The 17,363-nt window shown below is 47.5% G+C and overlaps 1 protein-coding gene across 1 annotated transcript in view; it reads left to right on the forward strand.

Annotated features, from left to right (window-relative positions):
- The window catches only part of YEATS2 (YEATS domain containing 2), a 60,562-nt gene that overhangs the window by 15,586 nt on the left and 27,613 nt on the right, over nt 1-17,363 (forward strand). The window contains 10 exon segments of the mRNA XM_061575295.1: nt 1,830-2,099; nt 2,900-3,022; nt 4,287-4,396; nt 6,913-7,026; nt 7,120-7,305; nt 8,096-8,315; nt 10,210-10,356; nt 14,559-14,711; nt 15,724-15,773; nt 15,775-15,870. Coding sequence (XP_061431279.1) covers nt 1,830-2,099; nt 2,900-3,022; nt 4,287-4,396; nt 6,913-7,026; nt 7,120-7,305; nt 8,096-8,315; nt 10,210-10,356; nt 14,559-14,711; nt 15,724-15,773; nt 15,775-15,870 — 1,469 coding nt within the window.

Genomic DNA, 17,363 nt, shown 5'->3' on the forward strand with positions numbered 1-17,363 from the left:
ACAAAAGGATATGTATAATCATTACATGTTCTCCAATCTGGCCAGATGATGCTTTGGTAATTAGTGCTGTACTCATAATCTGAAAAATAAATAGACAAAATAAGTACCACTTAAAAAAAAACATGGGAATGTTTAATTTCCGCCACCATTGGAGGTGAGTACCACCCCAATCTCGCTTGGACATTGAGACATTTTTACCTTTGAATGGGCTATTACACAGGATATCACTCAACTGATGACGCACACGCGTGATATCGCCCCACGGGTATCTCTGGTAACGAGGCGCCGTGTGTGCAGGGAGCAGAGGCGGCACCACGAGTAGCAGCGGTGGCAGTGCTGATCACTCGGTGTCGCCCGTGCCGCACATGGCCAGCTCTAGCGCATCGCTCACGCCGTCCACCCCACCTCACTCGCTCTCCTCCTCCTCCCTCGCGTCCTCGCCTGCCGTCACCCCCGGGGCGCCACCCGCACCCGACACTCCCGACGCCGCCAGCTCAGGCATGGCCCCACGCACTCGCTGGTTCTGGGGCGGGTCATGGCACGGGTCAGGTGTCGGGGGATGCTGCCGTGGTGTGACGGTTCGTGCGATGGACTTGCCGTCCAGAAGCTTCCTCTTAATTCTCCCAGAGCAGCAGTTGAATTAATGGCGCAAGTCTTTTTGAAATCCCTCTGTTCACCCAGCAATTTAAATATTAAACTAAACTGCTATTTGACCAGGTAAGGCCCACTGAGCTATGTAGCTCTTTTTCAGAAGTGACTTGTCTGTCACAAGTGATAGCTCAACGAAGTGGCTTATCATGTGGACATTTATAGCAGCCAATACTCTCATATGCATGTTTCTAAATGTGGAGGGAAAACCCGGAGGAGTTGGAGAAAAATGCATGCGACCACGGGGAGGGGTCGACAATTTTCGGAAACCTTTTAGATCAACTATTTACCCCCCACTTTGGACTTCTGCAAGCCTCTTATAATTTTGTTGACGGACAAATGGACAGACAAACGGCACGCCGGGCTTTCATAATAGCTTAGTATTTGTGTATGTATTGGTGATGTTTTTAAGGGAAGTTTTGAAATATAATTTTCCGCCGGGCAACGCCGGGTACTTTCCGCTAGTAGGAACTACACGTTAAAGGGTTAATTCGTTCTGATAGCATCGAACGTTACCTTTTTTCTGCCAAAAAAAGTACTTTATAATTTTGAAGCAATTGATATTAACACAAAGTTACTGACAGCATTACACACACTTCATTAAAATAAACGTTATTTATTAATCACGTTTCATTTATTATAATCAATGCATTAATTAACATTTACTGTACCTACAACATCCCGTCATTAACAAGGAAATGGTCGGTAAGCGAACACTTTGGGCTCTGTGGAGGACCTACACTACTATACACTACATTATACACTACACTACTATACACTACACATTGGGCTCTATGGAGGCCCGTCGTTAAGCGATTAGTCGTTAACAGGGGTGGTCGTTAAGAGGGGTTCTATTGTTCCTTATTTCATCGGGCCCATGGCCACACGGGGCCTACCACTTCGAAATGGCCTGCAAGTAATATTTATCCATCGCTGCAAACATTTTAACCGTACTGATCAGATATTGTCGCTGAATCTTTTTTATACTTAACATTGCTGTTCCTAACTTTAGCGCACTCGGTCACTGCTGTCACTGCAAGGGCCTCTTACAGTGACAGAAGTGCTTTGAGCCGCGAGTGTCAATGTGTGGGTTGCCCACCAAAGGATATATTTGAAGGGTTCCCAAAGCCCTGCTTTACATTTTGACGAAACCACTCGATGCCGGTTGTCTCCCTGAGCAGGTGCGAAGCTCGTGGAGGTGAAGAAGGAGTGCGTGGACAGGTTCTCGACCGTCTTGGGTGGCGGGTCCCGGGTGGAGGGGCCCAACGGCGAGCCGGGCACCACAAAGGAACCCGCGGGACAGCGTCCCACCTTCAGCCCCCACTGCAACTCGGCCTTCCAGCCCATCACCGCGAGCTGCAAGATCGTGCCGCAGGGAAAGCTGTCGACGCTTGGAGAGTCGCCCGGGCGCTCCTTCCAGCCGCTCACCGTCAGCTGCAAAATCGTCTCAGGTTGTTCGCGCTCACTCACTCTCTCGCCCACACGTGCATGTGTTTGTGTAGTGTACCGGTTAGCGCCCTGCGCTATGAACAAGGACCCGAGTTTGATTCCCGCTCACGACCACCAACACCAGTGACGATTACACTGTGTAACAATTTTATTTTTTTATTCCTGGGTAGTAAGTATTATTTCCTCATTGTTTATGCCTCAAAAGTACAGAAAATGGATATTATTCCCCACAAACTTTGTTTTTGTGATCAAGATAATTATCTTAACCGGTCCTGGGCATCCCCTAGGTCGACGCCGCCTCAAATGATTACCTGGTGCGGTGTGTAAACATCGCCACTTGGGCGACAAAGGCGGCCGGGCGTGGTGCTGGCCACCCACCCCCTCGTGTGCTGTGCCGGCCTTCATAGGTGCTCGCTAACAGCACTTGCCCCAACAGTCTGTTAAGGCTATATTGCGGACCTTTGTCTTGTGTTTACGGGAGAAGCGGCGCTACACGACTTGGTGTGTTGCGCTACGAACCCAGCAACTAGAGTTTGATTCCCAGCCACGGCTGAGATCGGTGACCTGGGGAGTTGAACTCGGCTTTAAAGGAGTACCAAGAGCCAATCTCTAAACATTGGCACTCTGTGGTCAGATGAGACAGGTGCCGGCCACACTGGCCAGGAAAACGAATCTTCTAACAGATGTTTGGACAGTGTCAACATAGCCTTAGGCATAAGTCTGTGAAATAAAGAGCTATTCAATATGTTGGGCTGCACCATTAATGTGTTCCTTGCCACTTATCTCACCGCTTCTGCTCCAGGTTCTCCCGTGTCGACTCCGAGTGCGTCCCCGCTGTCTCGCACGTCCTCGCTCTCCCCCGTGTCTGGCAAGCAGAGCCCGGCCGTGCTCTCAGTGGGGACCCCGTACATCATTGGCAGTCCCTGTGCGTCAACCCTACTACCTCCTCCCCAACCCCCCCCCCCCCAAACCTGCCAACACCATCGTTCAATTCCCTTCCATTGTCATGCATAATGTTTAAGCTATTGGGGGGAACCGACGGCCTGACATTTCATATCATATGGGCCGCAGCCACATGATGCTTGCCACTGGTGTGAAACGGCCCGCAAAGCAACGTTTATCCGTTCCTGCAAGCGTGTTAGCTGCACTGAGTAATTTTGGCAAGCTCAGTCTCCTGTTGTCTTTGACGTCATGCACCTCGGGGGGGGGGGGGGTCAGACATTTGTGACGATGTGTGACGAGGGGGGGGGGTTGAGAAATGTGACGTCACATCAAATGCGCAACTTTAAATAAATATACACAACAGGTTCTACTTAGTTAAATAGACTTTTTAATCAATGTTTTCTCCTACAACATCAGAGTGCAGCGCCACATTAAATACGCACTACAATGACAATAGTTTAAAGCGATTTTAAACATGTTTTATCTTTTTTTTGGGGGGGGGGGGGGCAGAGCTTTGTGACGTCATATTTGAGGGGGGGGTTTGACTTTTTGTGACGCCGTGTGACGAAGGGGGGGGGGGGGGGTCAAAAATCGTCCAAAATCACGTGACGTCATTTATGGACGGCCCCTAAGTGTCAACTAATGTGTGGCTCGCCCAAAGATATATTGGAAAATACTATTCGCCTCTCAGTAAGGAAATGGTTCCCTGCTCCTGGCTTAAGCCAATCGTGTTATATCCTTGTGTAAGTGTGTAGTCCTACAGTTTAAGCATTTATCCTGAGTTTCGTGAGTTTGTAATCTGGAATAGGTATATTTGAGCACACACATGTGTTGTCTGTCTCTGTGAGAGAATGTTTGTCTTTTTTGAAAATTGAGGAGCAGTGACGTAGTGGTGAGCACTAAGCACTCGCAACGAACCCGGCGACCTGCGCTTAATTCCTGCTCATGGCCAACATCCTTGGCGATTATCTGAATCATCTGTTTGGGGTCTCCTTTAGGTTGACCCGGCCTTAAAAAATAAAGTACTTGGTGTGATACGAACACATCACTATTGGAAAGACAAAGGCGTGATGCTGGCCGCGCTACTACCCCATTGCGTGCCGTGCCTGCCTTCCCAGGTGCTCGTTTTTCAGCATTTGCCCCCAACGGCCCGTGTCGACTACACTGGCCATCTTCGTCTTTGTCGTCCACTGCCATTCATTTGTGCCGTGTGTGTGTTTGTTTTTTTTTTGCATTCGTTGGCACAGCTCCGAGCCCGGTGCCGAAGGTGGGCACGGCCGTGGGTGTGGACGCTCGCTCGCCAGTCTCCAAACTGCACATTCATGGCGGCAGCTTCGTCAGCATGTCCGCCGTCAAGGTACAGCCCACACAGACATGGCTGTCGTTGGGCGTCTGTGAAAAATGGGCTTTATAGCTCATCGGATTACTCCGGTATCAATAAATATTCTGATTTTGACTAAAGATGCGGTGGTTAGCACAGCGAATAGCGAATTACGCTGCTGATCTGAGTTTGGTTCCCAGCCAGGGCTGACATCGGTGGAAAGTGATCCGATCCTATACCCCACTCCTCCACTTCACCAATGCCCACTAACCAACTTGGTGAAGTGTGGATAAACAACCCTCATGGCTGCACAACGTGAAGAGGCCTCCATCCAGAATTGTGTTGACATTGACAGATTACACGGACACCCTCGCTGAGCGTGCAAACAGCAAGAACACAGTCACGCTATTTCACCTAAAATAAAAATATGTCTGACCTGGTGGTCTTAGTCCTAGGCATCTGGGAATCTGTTAAATGTTTTATCTGTGTGTGTATGCGTATGTATGGGGAGCGGTGGTGTAGTGGTTAGCGTGCTTAGCTTTGAACCCGGCGACCCGAGTTCGATTTCCACTCACGGCCAACGCCAGTGACGATTATCTGAACCGGTCGTGGCCTCCCCTAGGTCGACTGAGCCTCAAATGAGTACCTGGTGAGGTGTATATACATCGCCACTGGGGAGACAAAGGCGGCCAGGCGTGGTGCTGACCACCCACCCCCTCGTGTGCCATACTGGCTTCCATAGGTACTACTCGCTAACAGCACTTGCCCCGACAGTCTCTCAAGGCCGTACGGGGATCTTTGTTTTTTGTCTGTGGAGCGGTGGTCATTCTACTGAGTGTTGAAAGGCAACCGACTACAATTTCTGGCCGTGGATTACTCTACAGTGGTTACTCAGAACCTGTCCTGGGCTTTCTTTTGCTTGACTCGCTCTTAAATGATTACCCGGTGCGTTGTACAAATGTAAAGGAAGGTCTTTGGAGGCATCCATCTCAACAGGGGTAAGTCTTTATTTTCACTTGGAGAATCGGTTACAGCTCCGTTGAACCTGGCCCAGTTGCACTCCACCTTGGTCGTCTTCTATCACCCTCTTAAATACCCTCCTAAAGGCCCTGAGCTCAGTCAGCCAGTGTCCCCACGTGGACCTGCCCTTAATTCACTCAACGTGTGCATTCCCGAATATTCTCCCTAACAGTTTCCCATGCCTACGCGTCCACTCTTACTCAACGTGTACCCCAACCATAACTCTGATGTGCAGTCCCCTACATAAATATCAGCACTGGGGAGACAATGGGGGCTGAAAGTATTGCCCGCCAAGCGGACTTTAGCTTGTGTTATGCCAGACTGAATGTGAGTGTTTACTGACGTCACTTGACACAGTTATAATTATTACTTATTTACCCAAGAAGCCAATACTCTTTTTATACACTTTTATTTAACTCACTCCGTCTGTTGTATCCTTAAAAAATATTGTAACTCAATTTTTACCCACTTCCCAATGTGCTATCGACTGCAAAATTGGTATACTTGTGTCATACTGATAACAAGACTATATTCTATCATAAAAAATAAAAATATATATATATTTTTAAACATTTTGCACGCTTTTATTTTTAACTCACTCTGTCTGTTGTATCCTCAAATCTTCTTACTCTATTTCAACCGTCTTCCCAATGTCGTATCGACTGCAAACTTGGTACAGGTATATCATAATGATGACAATACATTAGAACTATATATTTTTAAACAATCTTTTTTTACGGGTCTAATTATCCATGCTCCACTCACGTTGCCTGTAAATCACTACGGTCCCTTACGTTATGGCAAGTTGCGGCGCCACTTCCTGAAGTCGTGGAGTTCTGCCATTACGAGTACGGTACATTTCATTAAAGCGTGTTTTTTAAAAAAGTATTTTAAAATATTTTTTTGAGGATGGTCCTGCATTGTATGTATGTACGTATATTGAACGTCTTTCGCATCTTACGTCGCCAACTGTGCTAACCAGAGGTATGGGGGGGGGGGGGCAAGAAACTAAATACAAAAAGCAGTTTTAAAGAAATGAGTTTTCAGTCTGGATTTTAAAGTGCAAAGCTCCGGTGGCTTCCTAATATCGAAAGGATGAACCTTCCAGATGGCCACAGAAGCGCATCTGAAAGCGCGCGATGCAGTCACCGTCTTTGTTCGATGGTTAGCCAAAAGGCCGCTGCGAGGATGAACGGAGTATATCGAGGTGTTTTCGGCCAATTAATGGGTGTGTAAGCATGTGGGAGGACACGGGAGCACATGGAGGAAACCCACGCGTGTCAGGGGGTATCATTATCCCATACAGATGGAGCGGACGACACGAGTCCACGCTTGTTGCGCTACATTCTCCTGGCAAGCCAGATTATGGTTACCTCAACACCCAATGGGAAGGAGTTCCGGAACATTTGTCTGATCCACCAACCCTCACCTCCACAGTGCTGGTTCACCGGAGTGCGACGCCAGTGCCCGGCTGAATACTATCCCGTACAGCTAACCGGAGGATTTGTCTTTTTGTGTGCCTGGCGACTTAGGAGGAGGCTCTCTTTGCAACCATGCCACCTCTGGGCCCCATTGGCAGCCAGGCAAAGCTGCAGACCCCCAAGGCTATCCCAGCTACCATGGCTACACAGACCACCCTGCCCAAGGTACATAACGCAACGTCTCCAGTCTGTGCTCTGTCGCATGCTTTGCCAACATTTTGACGTCACCTTACAAGTCCACTAAGAACCGCGGGACAGGTGTTATTGCACAACATCTCCCAGATGGTGATCAAGCAGGAGCCGATGGACGTCCAGTCGTCGCCCTCCGCCGGGCCTTCCCAGCAGCCACTGCAGCAGTTTGTGACGATGAAAGGAGGCCCGGTGATCACGGTGCCCTCCCAGAAGACAGCCTCGCTCTCCACTACGACGCACACGCCCAGCAAGGTGCTCAGGTTTTCTGCGGCCCGCACGTCGCGTGTTTGTTGAATGCCGCCCCGTTTGCCTCACAATTCGAACGAGAAATGCAGGACAAGCGCTGGTGCACGAATTCAACCTGTTGTGTTTTTTTCACGATTTAGGTCATGAGTGTGGAGGGCCAAACTGGACTTTTGGAATATATCTCTCATTTTTAAATGCCTTTTGGGCGGGCCACACATTAACGTGCATCAGAGCGTTATCCGCAATAAGTCTTGTGCATATTATCCAATACCAATGAACGTTTAGTACAGAGTTGAGTTTCTATTCCCCACTAACCCTGTGGAAAACCAGTCCATTTTATGCTGGTTGCTTCACAGTTGGCAGCAAAACCTAGAGTTAAATAAATAAATAAATCCCGAGTTAAAATACATGCTTAAAAGCATAGAATAAATGCATGTGCATGATTTTTCTTCCTTGTGTTTTTTTCCCTCTTTCTAAACAATTTTTTTAATTCTACCAGGTAAGGCCAACTGAGCTATGTAGTTCTTTTTCAGAAGCGACCTGGCCATAAATGACAGCTCAACGAAAGTGGCTTTTCACGTGGAAATGTATAGCAGCCAAATACTCTAAATGTATGTTGATTCTAAATGTGGAGGGAAAAACCAGATCACCCGGAGAAAAATCCACACGACCACGGGGAGAACACACAATCTCCATATATACAGCAGGCGTCGGGGTCTGGATCGAACACACGACGTCCTGCGTACCAGGCGAGGTCGTTAACATCGCTCCACGCGGTGCTCTCCTTCCACCGCAGGTGCTGGGGATCCAGGCGGGCTGCTCCGTGTCGCCCGCCAAGCAGACCCTGACGCTCTCCAGCGGTCAGATCCTGCTCGCAAAGCCGCTACCTCAGACGGCCAAGCTCCTCCCGCAGAAGGCAGCCGCTGCATCGACCTCGGGGCCGGCCGGCCAAAAGGGCATCACCGTGGTTACAACCTCGGCTGGCGGTGTTCAGAAACCCATGTTAATGGGGACAGGTAAGACCCGCCCATCGTCGTGGAGGTTACCATAGTCCATGATGTATGTTTGTGGATAATAATTACACTGGTCAACAACAAAAAACACACGTTTTTCTGGCCTGGACTTTTGCAGCTGTTTTAGACTAATTTCAGGGTGCTGATTCCAAATCTGATCTCAGATTTGCTCTATCACATCTCATTTTTATGCTATCGGCATACCCCATTTTCATTGATTTTACCCGAAATTAACTCCGTCACTTATGATTGCAAGTTGTTGCGAGTCAGTGACTGCTTTAGTGTTATAATATGGTGCTGTATTTTTAGGATAGTGTGTTTATAATAAAATTTTATGTAGATATCCACATTTATTTAATATTTTTCTTTTCTTTTATTGAAAATGCAATATTTGATATCTTAAAAACCTGATGTGATAGACAAAAACTGATGCCAGATTTGGAATCAGCACCCCAAAATTACCTTAAAACCGTTGGAATACCTTATGCCAGAAAAAGTGTGTTGACCAGTGTTATTTACATGGCATTAGCGCAAGGCTATCATGAAGGCGCTATCTATCACAGATGGGTATGGCTTGCTCATAGTTGGCAATATTGCCATGTGGTTGTATCCAGTTTCGTAATGAAGTAATATGCGGGTAATATTAAAATTATAACAACATCACAGGATCTTTCAAGTCCACTGTGAAGCAGATGCTGAAGTATTTTTGTTTTCTGCACCTGCAGTCTTAACCAGGGTGGCCGCTTGTGTTCAACCACGAACCTCTGCAAATAAGCGGGAAACGCACTGCAGCTCGGCTACGTCCATCGTGCCTTGCAATGAACCTGGAGACCTTAAATTGATTTCCGGTTATGGCTAACATCATTGGCGAGTGGTATCAGAACTGATCCTTTTAGGGAACCAAAAAACATTTTATCCAACAATTTTAAAGTTTTCAACCACACAGAGCAATGTTAAGCCATATTACGGGATCATGATTTTTCAGCCAATATGTCATAAATGTATTGTTAACTCTCGATTATCCTTTGGATGGATTATCCAGATTGCGGGTTAAACGTTCCCATTCACACATTTTGGCCTGCGCGCTGATTTAATCATCCACTGCCCGTCACTGTCAAGGGCCAGTGATCGACTGGCTGCCCATGTGACCACAAATATTTTGACACGTAATGGGATCACTTTAAGAAATACTAAAAACGGGTGACGCTTTTCAAATCCTCACCCACATTCTCTATAAGTAAACAACAAATATGCTTTCTTACCCTAAATGTAGACGTTTTTGCATTTCTCTCCGATGTGCCTTTGGGGTCTACCGCGTGTCGTTAAGTGTCATTTTAGACGTTTCTCTCCACATTCTCGGAGCTTCTTCAGAAATTAATCCGAGCTATACTAAACTATTAAACTAAACTTTTTTTATTTTACCAGGTAAGGCCCACGGAGCTGTATACCCCTTTTTTGAAGTGACCTGGCCACAGTTGATAGCTCAACATAGTGGCATGTCACGTGGACCTTTCTAGCAGCCAAATACTCGAAACACGTGTTTCTAAATGTGGAGAGAAAAACCGGAGAAACTGGAGAAAAATCGACGCGACCACGTGGAGAACATGCAAACTCCAAATATACAAGCGTCAGGGTCAGGATCGAGCGCACGACCTCCTGTCTACCAAGCGAGGTAGTTAACATCTCACCACCGCTGCAGCCAAACCTACGCAAGTCGGGTTTTTTGTTGTTTATCTGGGTCATCTGTTTTTTTCTTTTTATCCCGGCCATCTCCTTCACCCCATGACCCAAGATAATCGAGAGCTGATTGCGAATCTATGATTTGTACTTGAAGGAACGATTGTAGACGGACTGGGCTTGCACAAACCGCCGCACTAACGTTTGCCCGGCGCGTCAGCGACAGTGGCGGCTGGCAAGGCGGTCATGGTGAGCAGCGTCGGGGCATCCATCCTCTCCCAGTCTTCGGCGACGACCGGAGGGGTCAAACATCCCCCGGGAGTGGCCACGGCATCGTCGGGCACGACCAAACCCACCCAGGGCCAAGGTAAGAAAGGTGTCATTGGGCGGTGCGGCTGCCGATGATGATTATGTTGACGTAGTATGGAGGAACAGTAACATTTTACAGTTTGATCTTAGGCTTTAACATCCAGTCAACAGCTTTGGGAGATGCGGAGTACCATTACAGAGTGAGTAACAGTGAACAGTTGGGCACGACATGTCCAGTTGTTTGAGCATGTCTTACTTGGACATCTTTGAAAAAGAGCTTCGCAGTTCATCGGATTCCTCCAGTCTAAATAAAGATTCTGATTGTGAAGTTATGCCCCACGCTCGCACTGCAGTGGCCTGGAGTGCATTTGTGCATATGGTCTCTACGTAGCGTCCGTGTGATATACTCATACGAGTTGGCATTGTGCCACCGCTTCACCCCAGCTATTCTTGAGAAATGTGATTACATTGATGTTATATCCACTTGCTTTTCCATGGTCTTATGATGATACGGATTTGCTCGAGCAAGCTTTGAAGTCTGAAACCGGAGCTTGTGCCAGAAAGAAAATATGCGAAATTTTAAATACAGTTTATATCTTTGTATACATCATCACTGAAGAACATAGGGAGATGCTAGATTATAGATATGGAGGTTATATCAAATATGGGGAGGAGCATTGTTTTCCGTTTGGAATAACTGTGCGGAGAAGAGATTACATTTGAAGTAAACAGATTAGAGGTGGAGAGGTATTTATATCCGACTTCTTTTTTCTCTCTAGTGGTACTTACATTGCACAGTTGTATTGAGCGTCATTGTTTTGCATTCATGAGCATGGTTGGCTACGTACGGTGAGAAATAAGTTATACATACATACATACAAGGAAGGGGAGGGCTTCCTGAGATTCACTCTGGGACTGCTGGTGAATCCGGGCCCATTATTCGTTATTGTGCTAGATTGTGGGCAATAAATAAAAAATAAACAAACTCGAGTTTGGTTTATCACATGAAACATAACGTAAAGTAACAGTTCAGCCGCCTATTGGAGTTCAGAACCAATGTTGCTTTCGGTTCATTTGTTTAGGGAGAGACATTCTGGACCATTTTTCACAGTCTCGTCAGCAGAGTCAAGCTTATATTAAATCAACGCTACTGGAAAACAATGGTCAAGATTTCCCATAGGGCTGAAAGAGGTTAAGGTGCAGCCCTGCAATGGTTTGCTCACACCACTGCTGGCAGAAGGGCCTCCACCAGAGCAGTGTTTAGAGAGTCCCCTCTCTGAAGTATTTTGCCAGCTCTTCCACGCTGGCGAGACGTCTTGGAAGCGGTGGCGGTTACCCGCACTTTACTTCACCACGTGTGACCTGCCGATCGACTAAAATGTAAATTTGCATTCTACTTTTACGTGTCGAGGCAGGCGAACGTGTTGCTATTCGCAAATCCACATCGAGCAGCAGTGATCCCAAACCGCATCCCAGCGGAGGTTTCAAATATGGATTTTTCCTCTGGCAGAACCGAATTGGGATTATGGGAAGTGCAAGTGAGCTGCCAATGTTGACAACACAGCTTATGTGGATGGTTGGTGAACTCTGGTGACCGTACCACTGATAAACACGCACGTGGCCTTGGGAAGCACAGGGGAGAGGGGGGGAGCCAGAGTTTATGGTGTTCCTAGGGTTTTTTTCTCTCTCTCTCTCCCTCGCCAAATAAATAGCACAGGGGCCACGCGAAATCCTCCCCCCCCCCCCCCCGCGTTTTTTGGGTGCCAGGGAGGCAGTGCCTTATTGTAAGCGCCGGCAAATGATGGCGGCAGCGGCTGGCGAGATGGCAGCTGCCAGAGATGGGCATTGCTAGGAGTGGCTGTGTCATTTCTCACAAAGTTGTGGAAAAACAATGGGCAAAATGGGAAGGGAGTTGAACGCGGGGCCACGGCCCTTTGCGATCGAATACACAGAGGTGCAATGTGTGCCCGTGCGTCTGCCAAGGACAAACGGAAACTACGTTTTTATAAACAGTTTCCATTCTGCCTCCCTGCCCCAAGAGTTGGGTGTACAGTGTAAAACAACACACGCCACAACCATACGTGTTTTTTTGCGTATTAAATATCGCATGCCCCAACATGTGCGGGGTGATGTATTATGCAACTTGACTTTTAACTACATTTTCTATCTGGCTGCAAAAGTATTAATGTTTTTTTTACCAAAGTAAAACCCTCGTGTTATATCGCCGCATGTGCTTTCAATGAAATAAGTAAATACTCTGGATAAGTAAACAAACCACAGGATACAGTGGTGTTTTATTTGGGAACGAGATGTTGTCTTATGCATTGCTTGTATCATTGAAGTATTTTTTGAACTTAGAATGTTTTGGTAAAAGACAGTTAATCTGTGGGCATTCAGCGGGATATTTTAATGGTTTTGACTGTTAATATTCATAAGAACAGATCTAGCTCCACTGATTAGCCCTACAGACTGCTATTGTAAGTGCTGCAAGGGAGGGATTTCTTTCAGAGGAGGATTTCTCCACAACTCTGGCTGTCGCCTCATGAGGCTCATTGTCATTACTGGCGACACGTCACGGTACTCGAATTAAATCAGCCAAACGAAAGAAGCCTGCCAGCCCTCACCGTCTCCCCTCTGTATGAAAAGAACCTCAAATCACAACAACCATACCATTTATGTTGTCGTCTATGTCCATCTCTTTGTACATTCCGAGATGCGATGATATGGCCCAATAGTGGCGCATTCGCCGCGTATTTCACCTGGTTCGCAGTTTGCATCCAGCAGGCCACCCTGGTTATTACTGCAGGTGTATTGACCATAAAATACACTCTGATCCAAAGTGGACAGTTAAAGATCCCCCCATGTCATTCGAAATGAGGCCATTATTGGGAATCAAAGCAAAATCGCCCCCTACTGTGAAACTACCGCAGACTGTGTGAAACGTAGCACCCATCTTCGTGAGAGCCTGGTACTATAACAATGTTGTTTTGTGGGTTTACTCTCCAACACACAACCGGTGTGCTTTACTCGTAACAAATGGGCACGTTTTGTTTACGTGACAAACCTTACTAATTGGCCGTGTCGGGTGGTGGTGGGTTTAACGGCACGTTTATATTTACGCGATCTAACCAAAAACTTCTTATGGATAATATTGGTTACGAAAGCCTACGTGTTAATACTGATAGGGAGTGCCCTATTATGGCTATTCAGTCTTAATGTAATATGGCACAGACAGGGATGGTGAGACCAGTATCATGCAAACCTGACCGCCTTTGTCTCCCCTCTGGTGATGTCTACTACTCTGCACAAGGAGTAATCATCATCATCATAATCGGCGTGAATCTATCCTTTGTTGGGTGAAGGCCTATAACATTACATTTGTAACACTGGTAATAATGATTACTAGGAAACATATAATTCAACCATTTAGTACATTTGGTATTTACAACATTGTGATAGTGCCAGGCTCTCACGAAGATGGGTGCTACGTTTCACACAGTCTGCGGTAGTTTCATAGTAGGGGGCGATTTTGCCTTGATTCCCAATAATGGCCTCATTTCGAATGCCATGGGGGGATCTTTAACTGTCCACTTTGGATCAGAGTGCATTTTATGGTCAATACACCTGCAGTAATAACCAGGGTGGCCTGCTGGATGCAAACTTCGAACCAGGTGCAATACACGGCGAATGCGCCACTGCTGGGCCATATCATAGCATCTCAGAATGTACAAAGAGTCGGACATAGACGACAACATAATGGTATGGTTGATGTGATTTGAGGTTATTTTCATACAGAGGGGAGACGGTGAGGGCTGGCAGGCTTCTTTCGTTTGGCTGATTTAGATGCAGAGCAACAGCTACAATTTCACATTAACGTGGTCAAGCTAGAAAAGTGCATCAGGAGTGTTTGTCTGCGATATATTCTTCGTATTTTTGTGGATCGGGCATTGCGTCGTTATACATTGTGTATGGCCTGTTCTGGATGACCACAGTTGCACACTGGCGAGTTTTTAATTTTCCATTTGTTCATCAGGCTAAAGGGCATAGAGGTAAAGGGGGTGAGTCAGTCCACATGATGCACACCTCCGATTAGCAAGGTTGGCTACGTGCGGGGTGAAACAAGTTCATACACACACACATAAATGTGCGAATGAAGACGCTTCACAATCGTAGGCGCAGCACGTTAAGAAAGTCTCGAGCGCTTTAGCAGTAGAATCGGTGCCACGCGCGCGGGCGGTGATGTTGTGCGTGCCCGTGCAGTGCTGGCAACTCTGCAGCTCCCCGCCACAAATCTGGCGAACTTGGCGTCACTGCCGCCCGGGACCAAGCTGTACCTGAGCACGCACGGCAAGCACGCGTCTGGCCGCGGCAAGCTGCTGCTCATCCCGCAGGGAGCAGTGCTGCGCACCAGCGGTAATGTACCCCGTCATGCAAAACGCCTTCGTTGGCGCCCCTCCGGACGGGCTGGCGCACGGCCGGTCCCTTCCGCGTCCGGCTCGCGGAGTCTCGATCATCCTCTCGAAAGCCTGTGTCCGGGCTCGCGAATGTGTCCGTCATGCGCCCACTGGAAGCATGGATGGACATGTCTGCGTTGTGTCAATTTATTATGTTTTTTTTCCCAGAGTAGTCTGCAACACTACCGGAGGGTTTACCCCCACAACACCTCCGAGATTTTCCCCTATGAAATCTTTCCGGCTGTCTGGCTTTTCTCTCTCACGATCATCAACATGACTAAAGGGGGGAGGGGCTACACTCAGCCAGATCACGTGACGAGGAGGTGTCTCCAATCCACGCCCACTGGGCGTGGCCAAACGCACGTATTAACAACCATGACATAAACCCGCAGTTTAAGTTTTTAACTCCTATCTACCCTCAGTCAATTGTCAACCCTTAAACCGCAGTAAATTGATGGAATTCACCTACTCTTTATAGCGCTGGGTGGCCCAGTCGGCCTCACAGGGTGTCCCCTCATATTGCAATGCGGGCACATGACACTACCTGCTTGTCACATACAGCTCTCTCTGCCCACTACAGTAAATAAACATTTTTGCTGTGGTTGACGGAAGCTTGTGTTGCCTCCGAAACTTCGTGATTTAGTTATTATTATTTTTCACCTACGTGACTTTACCGAAAGTTACAGAACTGCTTTTTGTGTTTAGTTTTTTGTCTTTCCCCTGCACCTCCGGTTAGCACTGTTGGCTGCAATTTGATGCGAAAGAAATTCAAAATATATACATACGTGTTTTATTTAACGCCACTTGATTTCGACGCTACTTTATACCGCGCCTATAAATCAATCAAAATCAATGATATTAGTTGAAAAACGAACCATGCGCTTAAACAACCGAGCACGTTGAGAGGCCGACGTTAATGAATGCCGGTGTGCGTTCCGAGTGTGAGCGTTGATGCCACGTGTCTCGTGCAGCTGGCCAGACGCTGCAGGGCTCAGCTGGAGGTGCCGGCAGCGGCGTCACCTTCCTCCTCCAGCGCCGTCTTGGGCTCCCTGCAGCAGCACGGGAAGCAGCCGCCCTCCCTGCCCTACACCTCCTACATCCTGAAACAGACCCCGCAGGTAACCCCGCTCACACGCTGACGCCACAGCTGCCTGCTGCGGCTGTCCTCAGGCTGCAGCGTGTATGAAATTGTTTGGCGCGTATCATGATGGTACTGCAAGATGCCCGTCCGGTGCTCGCCGAGCCGCATTGGAATCCGATTGCCGAAGGAACACATTATAAGGCCGCGCTCATTGCACACAAAGTGCTTGCCGCAAATGAACCCACAATACCTTGTTGATCTCGTCAAGGACCATAAACCATCACGTAAACTCTGGTCGTCCTCGCAGCGGCTTTTGGCGAGTCATCGAACAAGGATGGGCACCATATCTCCTACTTCCACATGCGCTTCTGCACCCATCTGGAATGCTCTTCCTACTGATATTAGGAAGCCATTGGAACTATGCACTTTTAAATCATCCATATTCATTTCTTTCGAACTGCTTTTTAGTGTTTAGTTTGTTGTCCTTCCCTGGCACCTCCGATTAGCACGGTTGGCTACGTACAGTGCGAAAGAAGTTAAACATACGTACATACGTTTTAATCGAGTCGGCATTTTTTGTTATATTTACAGTCTTAGTCTCCTATTCTTAATCACGGCTCGGCTCAGGCTTTGGCCCTGACTCAAGCGAGCTATGGCTCACAGCAACGGTTGTGGCAGCACTGGCCTAGTTTGGAAATATATACGTTTGGCTAGCGTTCCTCAGAAGCCCCAGGCAACAGCATCGAAAGAGGAACTAGGCATCCCCGACAGCCTAAACGGGTGACATTTTACTCGCCCCAACGCTCGGATATTTCAGCGGTCATCGGCGGCATTCGGTGATGAAACAGTTGTGACACGTTCCGGGTTGGATATCTTCACTTGGATCTTCCCCGAGTTGAATGTATGTTTGTTAATGTTTTGTATTTCTATTATCTGACGGTGTTTTTTGTTTAACTGTTTCCCTGTCAAGTGTGTTTGGTCATGTTACAGGAAACCAGCACACCAGATTTGACACGATAAGCAAATGACCGCCATACTCCCCCTCATTTCTGGTAACCCCTACTCTGCTATCCGTAGGCATGCTTTCATTACGTATTTGGTTTGGCGTACACATTAACACGAGCTCAAAATAACTTCATAGGCAAAATAACGGAGCCAAGATACTCGTCTAAATACCAGCCAAGTGCGGTAAGACGAATCGTGTCATAACATTTCATCAATTGAAATGTATCTCACGCTCGGCAATCATGTGTTGTTTTGTACACTCTATGCAAATAAATGCACATTATATGCAAATGTTGGTATTCCAGTGCGAATTGTGGGAATGCATCGAGCCGGGGGGGGGGTGTGGGCGCATTTTCAGATGCCCTTTCGTGCGGCCGTCTGGAAACGCTCTTCCCTACAATATTAGGAAGCTACTGGGAGCTATGTACTGTTAAATCTAGGAACCCAATTCTTTAGGACTGCTATTTGTGTGTTAGTGTGTCCTCTTCCCCACACCTCCAATTAGCAGGGTTCACTACGTACGTT

This window comes from Lethenteron reissneri, chromosome 58 (genome assembly GCF_015708825.2).
Source record: "Lethenteron reissneri isolate LAM-NWPU_2019-01 chromosome 58, ASM1570882v1, whole genome shotgun sequence".
In the NCBI taxonomy this organism is placed as follows: Eukaryota; Metazoa; Chordata; class Hyperoartia; order Petromyzontiformes; family Petromyzontidae; genus Lethenteron; species Lethenteron reissneri.